Consider the following 14,661-nt stretch of genomic DNA (forward strand, 5'->3'; position numbering starts at 1 on the left):
GCCCGGCTTTCCCTTTGTTGCGGCGTCATTAATGACTTCATGCCATGTTCAGTGTCTCTGTGCAAGGGTCCATGTTTCATGTTTTTTCATGCCATGTCCAGGGTTCCTTTCTGATTTTTGTATTTTGGTTTTCCTGCTGTAGGCAACGATTTCAAGTATTTCTTTATTTTTACATAATTTGCGCTTCCAGCTCATAAAACCTACGAAAACAGGAATTCAAAAAACTAGAATACTGTGAAGAAATCACCATTTACTTGTCAGTTTTTGCAGAAAAAAAAGGCATAAATTAGGAAAATTAGGATCACATCAAATCAAAATATGGTACTTTCAAAACACTGTCAATCTTCAATACTTGGTTGGGAATCCCTTGTGTGGCATCGAGGCAATCAGCCTGTGGCGTTGCCTGGGAGTTATGGTAGCCCAGGTTTCCTTGATGCTTGCTATCAGCTCTTCTTTGTTGTTAGGTCTGGTGCCACTCGTTTTCCCCTTGAGAATACCCCATAGATTCTCAATGGGGTTTAGGTCCAGCGAGTTTGCTCCTGTATGAAAGGCACACTTTACTTTCATCGGAAAAGGGGACCTTGGACCACTGGCTAACAGTCCAGTCCTTCTTCTTCTTGGCCCAGTTAAGGCGCTTCCTACGCTACTTCAGGTTCAGAAGTGGCTTGACTTGAGGAACCGACAGTTGTTGCCCATCTCGCAGATACATCTGAATGTGGTGGTTTTTGAAGCTGTGACTACCGCCTCATTCCACTCTTTCTTTCTTGCTGGTGCATCTTCTCCACTAGACTTTCCATTGATATGCTTGGACACAGCACTCTGAACAGCCAGCCTCTTTAGCTATGAACTTTTGTGGCTTCCCGGTGCAGTGCCATATGTGGATTGTAAATGTCCAGCAGATAGTTTGGCACTGCAGATCAAAACAAATGTGCTTCGCACCTAGCACGTTGACTGCTAACTAATCTAGTAAAGAGTTGGATACATTTGCTGCTAGTTTTAGCTAGATAGTTTTACCTCCACACTACATGCTAAGCTAGTTGGAGGACAAACTTATTGGTGCTGTCGTGGTTCTGAGCTGGAGGGAGAGGCCGCGCTGCACCTGAACATGTAGATGCATTGATGAAAGTCTGAATTTAAGTCAGTGGCGTCGTTTGGGTATGGCAATGTATGGCACTTGCCATACCTTGACTTTGGTACAAAATGTATGGAATGGAGTATGCTCCTGGCACTTCTAGATTTTAATCCCTGGTGTAGCAGGACTTTTTACGGCATACTGGGACATACTCAGTCCTATTCTGATTCTCTCTGACCGATTTGTGATGGTGACGGCTCTTACACACTCAGTGCGTTTACACGCAGAGCTTAATCGAGCTATGCTCAAAATTTGACTTTCCAACTACAGTCCTTGTCAAAGTTTACATGCAGCAGAAGAAAATCGAATAGCTGATGGGAACATGTCCTCCTCCACCACACTAGGTGGCGATATGTGTCTTTTCAGCGGGTTAACACCACGTTAACACGGCTCACTTTCAGGTTGACCTATTACGTGATATAATAAACAAGAGTCGTTCAAGCAGAGGACCAGCATTTCAAACAACAACCATGAGGACAATAGTACATTTTTAAATCTCGTATGTAGGGATGGGCAAGTACAACATTATCTGTATCTGTTAACCATACGAATGGTTGTATCTGTACTCGGAATGTGCGGGGCCTAAACAGGAAGTGGGTGGGATTTCACCCGGAAGTCAAATGTGACCAGCATTTCAAACAACAACAAGACGGATAATACTACATTTTTAAATCTTTTACATAATGTTCGCGCTACTTCTGGTGCAGGTAAGATCTGCGTTATCCCTCAGACAGTTCTTCTAGCGGCTCTGTTCCTCTTCTTTTTCTGCGACTGGCTTTCTTGGACGTTTTTGTCCCGGGGTCACACGCCAGCGCAGCGGTGGTGGAGCATGCACACACGCATTATCCGATTGAAAACTCAGATTCCAATAGCATTGTCTGGGTGTGTTAATCGGACAATGAGAACTCCAATTTTAATCGGAGTAACGTGTTTACATGCACTTAAGTTCTCCTGTTATAGTCCGATTAAGGCAATAATTCGTTTTTTTCACGTGCTTGTAAACGCACTGACTGACGGGCGGGATTGCCCCGCGCTCAGTGCACTGCATGCTCTCTCCATACATCCATGGCTCTCTCACACGTACTGCGTACACGCCGCTGCCTCGTCATACTGCAGACGAGAGACGTGCATGTGGAGCAGCTAAAACCTTTGTGAGTTATAAAGCCATACATAAGTCAAACAGGCTTAAATATTAGCCATATTTCAGAAAAACGCCCATGCTTGTTTGGTTAACACTATTTGTCAATCAGAGCACAATGAAATGAAAGATTGAGAAACATTGTGAATCTGTTGCAGTCAGCTTACTAAAATCAAGCTAATGACAGCTGTCTGTGGATCCTGTTCATCTTGCCACAAATCACAAAAAAATTATTTTAATTTGTTTCTAGGTATGGAGTTTATTCTGATTACAGAAACATAAACCCATGTTGGCAATAATTTGTTAACACAAAATAAATGGCAATTAGGACACGATAGAGACACCTTTTATGAAGTGGATATACTTCAAGTAACAAACACATTTGTCTTCAAAGATTATTCACAGAGAAAATACAATTGACCTGCCTACAGCAGGATTGTCCTAATTCAATTGACCTTTTTTTTTTTTTTTAAACCAGTATCATGTACAGTAGGCTATGTGGGGAAATCATAGTGCTGTGGAAGCAGAACACTGGGGCTACTTACTGTGTTGTTGATGTAATGCTGGTGAATTGGCCATAAATATGTTAGCTGTGGATCATTTAGCAGAAAAATTGTAATCCTTGAACTCAAGGGTGTAACTTTGAGTTGAACATTGGGGGGGTTGAGTCCAACAAGCAGCTCTTGCTCAGCGACCGCAAAGTAGGACGCGCGCCCATGTTCCATTTTCCTATCAGTGATTCTGTGATCGATCTCGTGGTCTTCTTAAGGATAACGTGAACACGCACTTATCCTAATCCACACCTGGCTTGAGTAAACCATGTCTTTTTGTCCTGGATAGGCAAATGTGCAACCAATTAATCTAAGAAAGCATCAACAAGATTTAGTCAAGCCGGGCTTGCTCACTTATCCTTGATGTCTTGATCCTACTTTTGTGCCCCCTGGGCTAAAGGCTACGTTGGTGACCCTTAATCGGTTGGTAGATGCAGCAGACCTCTCAAACATCCAGGGAAGCTAAACTGGTCATGTACCTGACACGAAGGGACCAAGGACCAAGTTGCAAGGGACAAGACAAAACACATGCTGTGACTGTCTGGAAGCACAGTGTCTAAAACTGGAGTTCAGCTTCCACAAAGTCACAGGAAATGTGGACAGTTTTCTGCATGCCAGAGATAGGTAGGCTGTGTGATGATAGCCCACCAAGGTGGAAAGAGGTTCAGGAAGTGGTGGGGCAAGCAAGAGCTTCTTCAGCTCGGAATCCAATGGAGTCCCTTATCGGCTATATAAAAGTGCACAGATGATTGAAGGTAGTATGGAAGAAAAAAGTTATTCCCAAGGCATGGCATAGAGCAGGGGGAATTTTCATTCCAAAAGAGAAGGGCTCGGTAGAAATAAGTTAGTTTAGACTGATCAGTCTGCTTAATGTTGAGGGGAAGGTGTTTTTTGGTGTTGTGGCACAGAGAAATAGATTGATGTGCAATACCTGGCGTTTCTGGATGCTTAGCATGATCTGGGTCCAAATTCAGTCAGCAAAGCGAGAGAAGAGAGACCTGTATGTTGTATTTCTACACCTGGCTAACGCATTTGGTTCAGTACTTCATTGTTTGTTATGGGAAGCTTTTGAATTTTTCACAGTCCCAGCCAGAATCAAAGGTCTAGTCAAAGGTGATTTTGCAGATAGCTCTGCTGAAAAGCTTGAGGAAAAACAGGTTGAAGCAAATTCCTCATCTGCTAGAAAGGTGAATAGGCATTCTATGTTTGTTCGGGAGGGAGAAAAGGTCAGACTGGCGAGGATCAGGCATAGCGCAGGGCAGCTAAGAGTGGGTGGGGCCTGGGAGCTGAGGACTTAAACGGTCTGCTGAAAGTCCCAGCACAGATAGCGTGCAGGCAAAGACCAGACCTGCTGCTGTGGTCGGAAAAAGAGATGACAGTTTACATTGTGGAGCTTACTGTCCCGAGGAGGTCAAAGAGCACAAGAGAGCTAGGTATGCAGAGATGGCATCAGAAGCTGAGCAGTGAAGCTGGAGTGCCCGTGTGCGGCTGGTAGAGGTCGGCTGCGTGGCCCTCCTGTGTGACCTCGGCATTTGTGGGAAAGAACAGAGGGTCGCAGTAAAGAACATGTCCCTGGCAGCAGAGCGAGCAAGTTACTGGCTGTGGCTAAGGAGTGAACACACTAGCTGGGGAGCAGGCTATTGCCATTTTGCTATTTACTATTTTGCATGATATTGCTGTTGTTGGTTGAAGTGTAATCGCATGTCCCATCACTTCTTACCTGCTGTTGGCTAAGCTAGTTAGCTGGTGTCTTCTTGGTTGCTTGCTGGTAGCTGACTGCTAGCCTGCTGGTTGGCTTTTCAGTTGGACTAGGCTTCTAAACGTGTTTTGTCTCGGATTATGGGACAAGGGATTCATCTTATCTTTCGTATTTATGAATGCAGCTGTGGGGACAGGGTAAAGTCTTATGCTGAGAGCTACACATGGACGACTGTCGGACCATCTGAAAATTACTATTTTATTGTTTTAATTTTGTGAGTAAAGTCTGATTGATTTGAAAAACGTCTTCTTTTGCTTCATACTGTCGAAGGAGGATATTTTCCTCTCCTTCAGCCCAGGATCTTTATACTGGTTGGAAAGGGTAGTTCACCTACGCACAAATCATGCAACAATTTCTCACGTTTTGGATATTTATTTGGTATACAGAGAATAGATTTCAGTGCTGAGGCTTCGGTCAGTTCACCTTAGGGGTAAAAAGAACCAAAAGCCCCACTTCAGGGACATAAAGTGACCTTATTCTACCTAGACCCTGCCCGTAAGACAGTGGGGAGTACTGCCTCTCATGTGTCAGTGAGTTTCTATGTGTAGCCGATTAGCTTTATCTGGTTTCCAGCGTGTGAGATATCAGGGTGTAATGTGTCCTAGTCTGTGAGCAAGCTGTAGCAAAGCGGAAGACAACTCCTTATATGGTGAGTTAACAGAAGTAACACTCTTCCTGATTCTTCCCAAGGTGATACACAGGCTGAAGGCCTTATTAACCCCTAAAAACCCAACAATACATACCTGTATTGGTGTTTCATCAAAATTCCAGAAGATGGTGGCATTGTCTAGTCATTTGGCTAATCTTGACTTTGTGTCTGCGTGTTTCCGTGTATGTTTGTGTTTTGTGTAAGTCCTGCATTTTTTTTTTGTTTTCTTGTTTGTTTTTAGTTCTCAGAGGAGGCCACATTGTGAGAGGGGCCCGGCCTAGTGCTATTTATATATACACCTTATTACTATTAGCTTGCATTCAATATTAAGCTATTTAAATAATACACGACCCCTGTGGACAACACCGATTTCCTCTCCGTAATAAGTAAAATAATAACACCATTAAAATAAATTATTGTATAACTTGGATAACTTTCATTTTAATTCTGACACCCTCTTCTATCCACCTCATCATAAATGCCTCGTATTCTGTGTTATGGTTTAACGTGAGGTGTATGATAAGGTAGGTATGATAAAGTATCAAAAGTTTCTATATTTTGATTTGAGAATCGATTTTAAAGCATAACGATTTAGTATTGGAAGTATCGATATTTCAGTATTGATCCACACATCACTACTACAGAGGAAATTGCATTCATCAAATGAATTGGCATTCATTGGGGACAAAATTATTTATTAACTTATGTGCAACAACATTTTGGACACAGGAAAACTTATAAAAGCTTATAATTATCCCCTGCACAGCAGTGCCCTCTGGTGTTGATGTGCCCCACTGGCCCCTAATGCAAAAATGCCATTGTCTGTAACTACTCGTGTGTTTTTAAACCTCAATTCTAATAATATTTAGATCCAAAAGGTCAAATGTCAACGTCACTGCTTTTGAACACTTCATGTAGATGGGGCTTTAAATTAATGGAACCATTGGAATATATTTAATCACAGATGGAATACTTAATTGTTTCCCCCTGTAATAATGTGAGTAATGTCAGTAAGGCTGCAGGGTCAAGGTTCAAATCCCCCTATATTACTACTAACAGGACATTGAATCTCTACCATGTGTACATCGGGCTGTGATTTTTGACCTTTTCTGGAGCCAGTCCATAATGTTTTTATTTGATCTAGTTTCAAGAATTGTAATAGCAATATGTGTGTGGTGCGATAGGTATAGGCATCTTCATGTTTTACCCAGAATGAGTGAGGCATTTCACATTTTAAGACCACATTGCTGCAGCAGCCTGTTTAAAACTTTAAGGAACTATTGGCAACTGATTTATTCTTTTAAAGATGCTTTCTCTGTCAAGGTTCTGGGTTTGTCTTTTATTTTGTGCTCATGTTTTGGAGTTTCCTGTTTTGTCAAGTTTCTGGATTTCCTGTCTGTCCTGTCTCCTTTCGATTTGTCATGTCTGTTTGTGTCGTGTTGTGTTTCCTGTTTTATTTTGTTAAGTTCTGGATTTCCTGTCTGTGTTCCTTGTGTGTCCCTTGATTGTTAATTGGTCTCACCTGGTGTCGTTGCCCTTATCTGTTTCACCTGCGTCTTGTTATCCGAGCCCTCTTGTATATTTATAGCCCTGCCTTCCCTTTGTTCCTTGTCGTGTCCTTGTTTTCCATGCCACATTCCTATATTCCATGCCATGTCAATGATTCTTTTTGATTTTTGTATTTTGAGTAACACAATAGTTACTTTCCCTGGTAACTAGTTACTTTTATAGTGGAGTAATTCAGTTCCTCATTCAGTTACTTTTTGGGAGAAGTAACTAGTCACTATAACCAATTACTTTTTAAAAGTAACGTGCCCAACACTGCTCATTGGTAGAAAGAGAAAGTGCTTAAATAAGCATAAAAATAGGAAACTGTACAACATAAATTAGACTTTCAGAATAAAGATATTAGAAAAAGTGAAGGTCAGGAGTAGATATGTGCAATGGACTTGAACAGGAGTATATAACAACATCAAAACCTCTAACAGGAGAAGTAAATATTGTTGACCATCTTAGTGTTCTGCTGGAAAACATTTGGACCTGGCATTCATTGGATGTTACTTAGACATGTACCACCCACCTAGAGCAGATCAGATACCCCCATCCCATAACAATGATACTTCTTGATACAGTGTAAAAAAAATAAATAAATTTACAGTAAAGTACCGGCAGCTGTGGTTGCCAGAACTTTACAGTTAAAATTACAGTAAGACATTTTTTACAATTACGCTAGATGAGTATTAGTATTGCTGATTCTACGGTAATAAATGGTGTTTGATTTCACATTTTACTGTAAAAATTACTGTTTTTACCATTTAGAAACATCACGTTTTGTCTTAAAATTTACATTAAAATGATATATAAAATACTGTTTGTGCCATGAAATATGAAAATATTTTACTGTAAAATTAACAGTAAATTAAATTATAAAATACATTTTCACCGTGTGAACATGTCCCTCAATTACTGTAAAAATGCATTTTTTTCTGTAGTTTTAAACAGTAAAAAAACGGGCAGCTGCAGTTTCCAGAACTTTACCGTAAAATTGATGGGTATATATTCTATACTATTACAGTAAAAGACCACCAGTATTGCTGATTATACTGTTTATTACTGTGTTGAACCCATAATGTTCCGTAAAACTACAAGTTTTTACCCCTGGGAAAAAAAACTTGCTTAAAAATTAACATTAAAGAAAATTAAAGTTTGTGCCATGAAATATGAGAGGATTAACGGTAAATTAAAAGTGCAAATTTACTTGGTGAAATTGTCAATCAATTAGAGCAGAAATATAATGTTACCAGATTTTTCTAATGGTAAAAACATGGAAAACTATAAGTTGCTGTCCAGGAGCATAGCCACTCGGCTTCCTGGGTGCTCTCCATGGTCCTCGTGACGTGCGTCCTTTCTTCTCAGCCTTCTGGGTGCACCTAAACAGTGAAAGATACATTCATATGCTTCATTTGTTCCATAGAATGTTTGTTTAATTACAATTAAATAACTACTATTTCGTACCTTGAAGGCACCTTGTCCATGGCATGGAGAGCTGTGTACAGCTGGACTATGTCCGCCTCCTCGTTGGCTGACAAGGCAGTGATGGTGCGGTTCAAGCCAACCAGGTAGGCTGCCAGGGCATCAACTGCCTCCAATCCCGCAACACCTCTTGAGTCACATTGGCTGGTCTGAAAAGTGATAAGTGAGTGTCACCTTCCAACAACACCTGCTCTTCCACAGCACATGTAGGATCAGGATCACCAGCCCCAAGCTCGGCTGACCGGCACAGAACAGTGTCAGGCACACCCACATCCCAGGGATCACCAGCATCAAGTAACCTGGCATGTACACTGTGGCATCTGGCTCATCCTCTTCTTCCTCAAGCACCTGCGAGGGGATTTCAGGCATCTGCTCTGGAGCAAGCAGGTCACCTCTGTTGGTCTGGGCCAATAGATACTCCACAGCAATGCGCTCCCCTGTAACCAGTATAAACACAAAGATAAGGAAAGGACATACATACACACATCCATCTCCTATGTGTATAGCACAATCTTCGCACCAAAAAAATGCATGTCCTCTGAGTAGGGGGGTGCCAAAGAAAAAGAGGAGGCGGATGTAATACTCTAGTGTACCAGTGTTGCTCTAAGATCACTCTTACCAGTAGGCTTCCCGGGTGGAGTGAACTCTGGAACCAGAGCATGACCGAGGACCCGCTGGCTGATGTTGTTGAGGTGAGACATTAACCGGACATCAAAGGCTCTGAAGGTTGAGGCCTCCTCCACAGCTACTGCCTCCTTGGCCCGGCCCATGTTCCACCTTGATACTCCCTCCAGCATGTACATCTGCATATGTACTGCATTGCACCGCCAGCCTAAGAAACAAAATACTCTGTTCAGTCAACCATTACTGTAAAGTGAATACATATGAATACCTGTGTGGTAATTGTGTTATTTTGAATAATTATAACACATTATCTGTCATAACATTAAACAGAACATTAAAAACGCATACAATACAGTATGTCTTCATGCCAATGTACCTGGAATGAAAGCACACTGGTGTCTGTGAAAACTCTCCAGGGAGGAGGACCCCCTAGCACACCTGAGGATGTCCAGCTCTTTGCCGCCCTTCTGGAGAGTCCCCACCTTTGTGTACAATGCAACACCTGCAGGGTCTTGGAGGCACTCCAGGTGCTTCTGTTGCACCTCCCAAACATGGCGCATGCTGTCTTGGTTCACTAGATGCAGCCCTGTGGTGTCCGTCATCTCCCAAACTGATTCCAGCAGCCCTGGAATCATGCTCCGCATCTCTTCCACTCCACGCGTCCTCCTCCTGCAGTGCCTCTTCAGCTCCCCTGGGCTGACGGTGGCAATGAGCTGTTCCTCAGTGGGAGCTCGTCCACCGTGGCTGCTCTTCCACTCTGTTCTCTTGGCCTCCTTCAGGCGTTGCACATCTTCCTGATCCCATTCAAAGATACAGGAGGAAAGCTTGGCGCAAAAGATGCCATACAGAGGGTGGTGTTCTGTGGTGAGGTTGCAGTTAAAGTGCCACATGAAGTGGAAGCTGTCCAAGTGCATTGCAGACTTCCATGGGTGAAAAAGTTTAACCACTGAAGACACACCTGTGAAAAACAACCACTGATAATTACAGACCACAACACCTGTGTGTGGTTACACCTTGATTAAGTTAAACGTGTGTGTGTGTCTCACACAGTTTTTCAAACGTATATTTGATAAAGAATTTTATCATTTATACCCACCTGACTAATGCAGCAGTCCCAGTCGACATAGATGACCTCAGGTTCAGCTTGGTCCGCATTCTGGTAGCGAGTGACGATGCCTTGGCACAACTCCTCCAACCCTGCACCTTCACCCGTCGTCAGAACAGAGTTCAGAACCTGGCCAAACTCATGTCAAAGGTTTTCCATATTTTTTTTTTTTTTTTTTTTTTTACTGTTGAAACCCTAACCTTTTTTGTTGAATCCATTTTGAGAACTCTACCATAGGTGGAGGTGACCACTCCCTTCATCTCATCCAGATGGCTGAGGATGTGGTTGGAGAAGACTGTCTCAAACCACTGGGCAAGTGGAAGGGCCTGAAAGGTGGTGGAGGACTACGGACAGCGGCTGAGGGGACGCAGATAGCCATCTTCATATGGCACTCACAGTCGGAGAGGTAGCGGATGGTCTGGCGTGCCCACTCCTCGCTGTGGGCTTCCTCTACTGCAGACTGGAGGTAGGAAGAACTGTTACCATTGGTCCTCGGTTTCAAGGAAGTCATACATTTCCTGTCCAGAGCCAGCTGTGTTGTGAGGACAGCAGGGAACAGGCTCCTGTGTGCCACATCCAGCTGGGAGAGCATATCCTGGCTCCATGGGCAGACCGGCAGAGAGCACTTGCTGCAACGTGGATAGTCCTCCCACTAGGTAGTAGCGGCTATCCACATCAATCACCTCTCTAACCTTCCTGTAGATCCCAGAGCTGTTCATTCTCCGGGAACACTGTGAGCTTTTGAGTGGAATCCCCCACATCCTCATCGGTGCCCAGATGAACATTTTCTGTTGGTAGTACCACCCGGGCTCAGGAGGAGATGGTTTGGACACAGTGGTGGGTGAAACCAGCATGCCTTGATTCTCCGCTTCAGCTGGCCTGTAGGCTCATACAAGCACTTAGCAATCCACACCTGGTCAACTTCCTGGATTACTTTATGGAACTGGTCAGAAAGAAAACCTTTCCAATTAACTGTTGCAGGTGTGAATGTAAGTGGAGCTGCAGAGTGGTGGGGCATCACTGGCATGGCAGAGCCCCTTGAGGGAGGGAGCAGAGAGGGCATTGACTTTGGTGGTAGTGATGTTGGCTTTTGGGGCAACAGTGTTGGTTTCAGCAGCGATGGCAAGACGAATGCTGAATTGTGAGCCAGTTGGATGTGGTTCAAAAGACCAACAATGCCCTGAGCCTTGGCCCCACAGGTGTCACATGTCTCCTCTGTATGGTGTTCAGAAAGATGCTCAGAGAATTTTTCTCCTTCCACAACCTCATTGCATTTGTAGCACTGCACTCCCTGTCCTGCCAATGATGGTCCTGTCTCTGTGTGCCCTTTCCCTGCCTCTGTGCCTGCTCTCCTTGTCTCTGTGCCGCCTTTCCCTACCTCTGTGCAGACTCGGACTTGCCTTGTCTCCATCACAACTTCTCCAGCCTCACTGGAGCCAGCACCTGATGACAGATTGGGGGGCGGGATAAGAGGGCCATGCTGCAAGCAACTAAGAATCCTACACTACTAGTTTTCTCTTGTGCAGAAATATATTGTTCAATAAATTAATCCACATGCTACAGTGACTTATCATGACTTAGTAAATCATTTCACCTACCTTATGTAACCCACATGAACACTGAAGCCTTCTCCCAAACAGATCCTTTGTCCTTTGGCTCTGCAGAATGCAAGCATCCATGTTCTCCAGGCCTTCTTCCATTTCTTGGCCCCTGGCCGTCGAGAAACGGAATTGGCCCTGGGCATATTTTATACAGATGACCTTCCAGTAGCTTTCCGTCCGGTTTTCCTGTTTTAGTCATCTGCAAACATTAAATATAAAAATATGTATGTGTAGTATGTATGTAGGTAGGTAGGTATGTTTTGCATTACTATTTTATTATCGTTGAAGCACTTTGTAAATGTATGTTTTAAAAGGTGCTTTATAAATAGAGTTATACTATAGTCTGGGTGAATCCTTGATTCTGATTTGCGGCAGAGTGTACATTAAAAAGTGATAATGGACACCGACTCACGTTCCGGTCAAGTTGCCTGATGACAATTCTAAATGAATGCACTGGCTCAAACACTTTGGTAACCGTGGCAACAGAAACACAGGGAGGGGTTAAATAGTCCGTTCAGCCGCTTCTTGTACAAAACTTACGTATTAATAATTGACCTAATATTTATTTATTTCGTAAGTGACCATGGTATAAGCAGGATAATGCCTTTCGGAGGTGTCCATTATCAGAAATGAATGGACTTCGCGGAAGCAACCACTTCGCGTCGGATGGTTCACGCCTCCGCATCGTCCAATTATTTCTAATAATGGACACCTCATCGGGCATTATCCCGGACCAAGCTGAACCTGATGTCATCTATGTCAACTGGGACTGCTGCATTAGTCAGGTGGGAAAATTAAACCATGTACAAACAATACGCAATCCCACGTAGCTGCTGATGGAGTAGTGCTGACCATGCCTGTTTCTTGCTGACCCATAAAATTCACAAATAATTCTGTTCAGCTCTTCTTTTGTCACAGTTGGAAAATCTACATCCTGCTTGGTGGTTTTCAGATAGTCCTGGAAACATCTGACTGCTCAAGACGTTGATCTGGCCGTAGTCCGTTCATTCCTGGACAATTCCAGTTGATTCAGTTCAGTTCTTCTTCCGATTCAGTTCTTCATCCGTTTCAGTTCTTCTTCCGATTCAGTTCTTCATCCGAAACAGGCACAAATCTTTCCTTTTTACGGTTATTCTCATCCTCCAACCATTCATTGAAACCGAGACAACCAAATAAATCGAAATTAACAACAAACCAATCCATTTTGTAGCATATTTTTCAGCCGTGTCCTGCTCCAGCTCTGACAGTTACAGTGTTGCCATGGAGATGGATACAATATTGGCACAGACTTGGAGGAGCAATATTTTTAGTGATGAGTCAGCCGTGCTGTAATGCTGATTTTAGCATGATTGCTTGGACGGAATGTCTTGTTGTATAATTAGTTTTTAGAACTTGTGGAATGCGCCTTTTCAATTTATTTACTTTTAAATCTGATGCAAATCTGAGTATTTCAGATCTAGAGGCCTTTATTTTGTGATGTTCATTTGAAATATCAAATAGTTTTGTTTGACCCTGATCTTTTAGCAAATGTTTGCTTGCTAGTAGTTTTTCATCTGAAAAAATAAATATCTTCATTTTAAGAGTCAAAACTGTTTGTTCATTAGTCTTTCTTGTCTCCACGTATGTTATCGGTATCGGCCTTTGGAAGCAGAAAGTTATCGGTATCGGTATAAAAAAAAAAGTTATCATGCATCCCTAGAAAATTCTCATACATGCACATTTTTCTTACCTCAAGGATGTGAAGCATAGCCTCACTTGCATGTCCTAACTTCTTTGATGGCGCCACAAGTGAAGGAAACATATCTGGTAAAGCCTTTATCAAGGCAATTCTTTACTATTAGAAAGAAAAAACAACGTCATTTGCTTTCCTGCAGCCAGATATTAAACAAACGTATGGGCTTCTCCATTGTTATGGTCTGTAATCACCTTTGTCCATCAGTGGAGGCCTTGTGACATTTTTGATAACTCCAAAATACTGTGCCCTCTCGTAAAAGGTCCCCCATCGGGTCCTAAGGTCAGCTAGGAAGTGGGAGTTCCCTCGACTGAGAATCCGCTGGAGTTCATCCATTTGCTAACACACAGACAAACAAAACTCAGAAGAAATACCGAATTAAAATCTAGATTCCAATGAAAATCCGGCTGTGCTCCCAATCTGAGTGGACAGCTAGCGACCTAGTTAAAGATTCTCACCTCATAAAAAAGGACTAAGCTTTAAGGACGAAATATTCCCCAAACATGACCAAAACTGAGCGAGTTTTAATCCAAAACAATCCAGACATAAAACTCTTGACAAAAATATAGGAAGCATAGAGGGGGTCTGGGTCTGGCTCGCATTTCGGTGTCCTGCCTGTGTCTGTGTGCTTATCCCGCATACCACAGACGAGTCCCCGCTCTGACCGAGCTTCCAACCAGCCAAAAAACCTGTCCTGAACAAGTCACGACAAAATAAATCAGTGTCACAAACTCTGCGTCATCCGTTCATGCCTAAAATGGCCGTGGAGATGTAACTTTACCATTTAACTTACAGTGACGTCTTTCACTCAACAGATTCACACTTTTTCAAAAACACAATATGCATTTACTCCAGTTACATTCACAACAATAACCCTTAATAAAAGTAAAAATATTTACCAACAACCAGTTTATATTCTAATTATACATTATGTAATACATTAGCAACGTTAGCTCTCTGCTAGCGTTCAACACAGAAATAAAGGTTTGATCAAAAATGAGTTAAAACTCACCAAAACCGATGTAGTTTGTGACTTATATATTCTTCGTAAATTCCCGACCAGTTAGGGATTGTTCATAGTTCCAAAAATGAATATTTTAAAACAATATTCCGCTCTTAATCTTGTTGCCTCAACGTTTTTTGACATCTTTTTCACTTTGTCGCCTAGTGCCTTAAAGGCACAGTGACTATTTTTTTATAGGCATAATTTTAATTGCCTGCATAAAATTATTATTATAATTTTATTTTCCCCATATTTTTATGTGGGTTACATCAGTGCTCAAACACCCTTTTTTGAGATTGTATCTGTAATAGGCAATTTGACTTGGTCCCTGAAA

At 42.5% G+C, this 14,661-nt stretch overlaps 1 protein-coding gene across 1 annotated transcript; it reads right to left on the bottom strand.

Annotated features, from left to right (window-relative positions):
- Positions 1-8,250: 8,250 nt before the first annotated feature.
- LOC125007733 lies at positions 8,251-10,124 on the bottom strand. Its single transcript, XM_047584482.1, has 4 exons — positions 9,979-10,124; positions 9,263-9,844; positions 8,882-9,094; positions 8,251-8,699 (listed from the first exon to the last, which is right to left on the bottom strand). Exons 2-4 carry the CDS (start codon positions 9,798-9,800, stop codon positions 8,398-8,400), a joined length of 1,053 nt encoding a protein of 350 aa, XP_047440438.1. The 5' UTR covers positions 9,801-9,844; positions 9,979-10,124; the 3' UTR covers positions 8,251-8,397.
- Between the last annotated feature and the right edge of the window lie 4,537 nt (positions 10,125-14,661).

Source organism: Mugil cephalus, chromosome 5 (genome assembly GCF_022458985.1).
Source record: "Mugil cephalus isolate CIBA_MC_2020 chromosome 5, CIBA_Mcephalus_1.1, whole genome shotgun sequence".
NCBI lineage: Eukaryota > Metazoa > Chordata > Actinopteri > Mugiliformes > Mugilidae > Mugil > Mugil cephalus.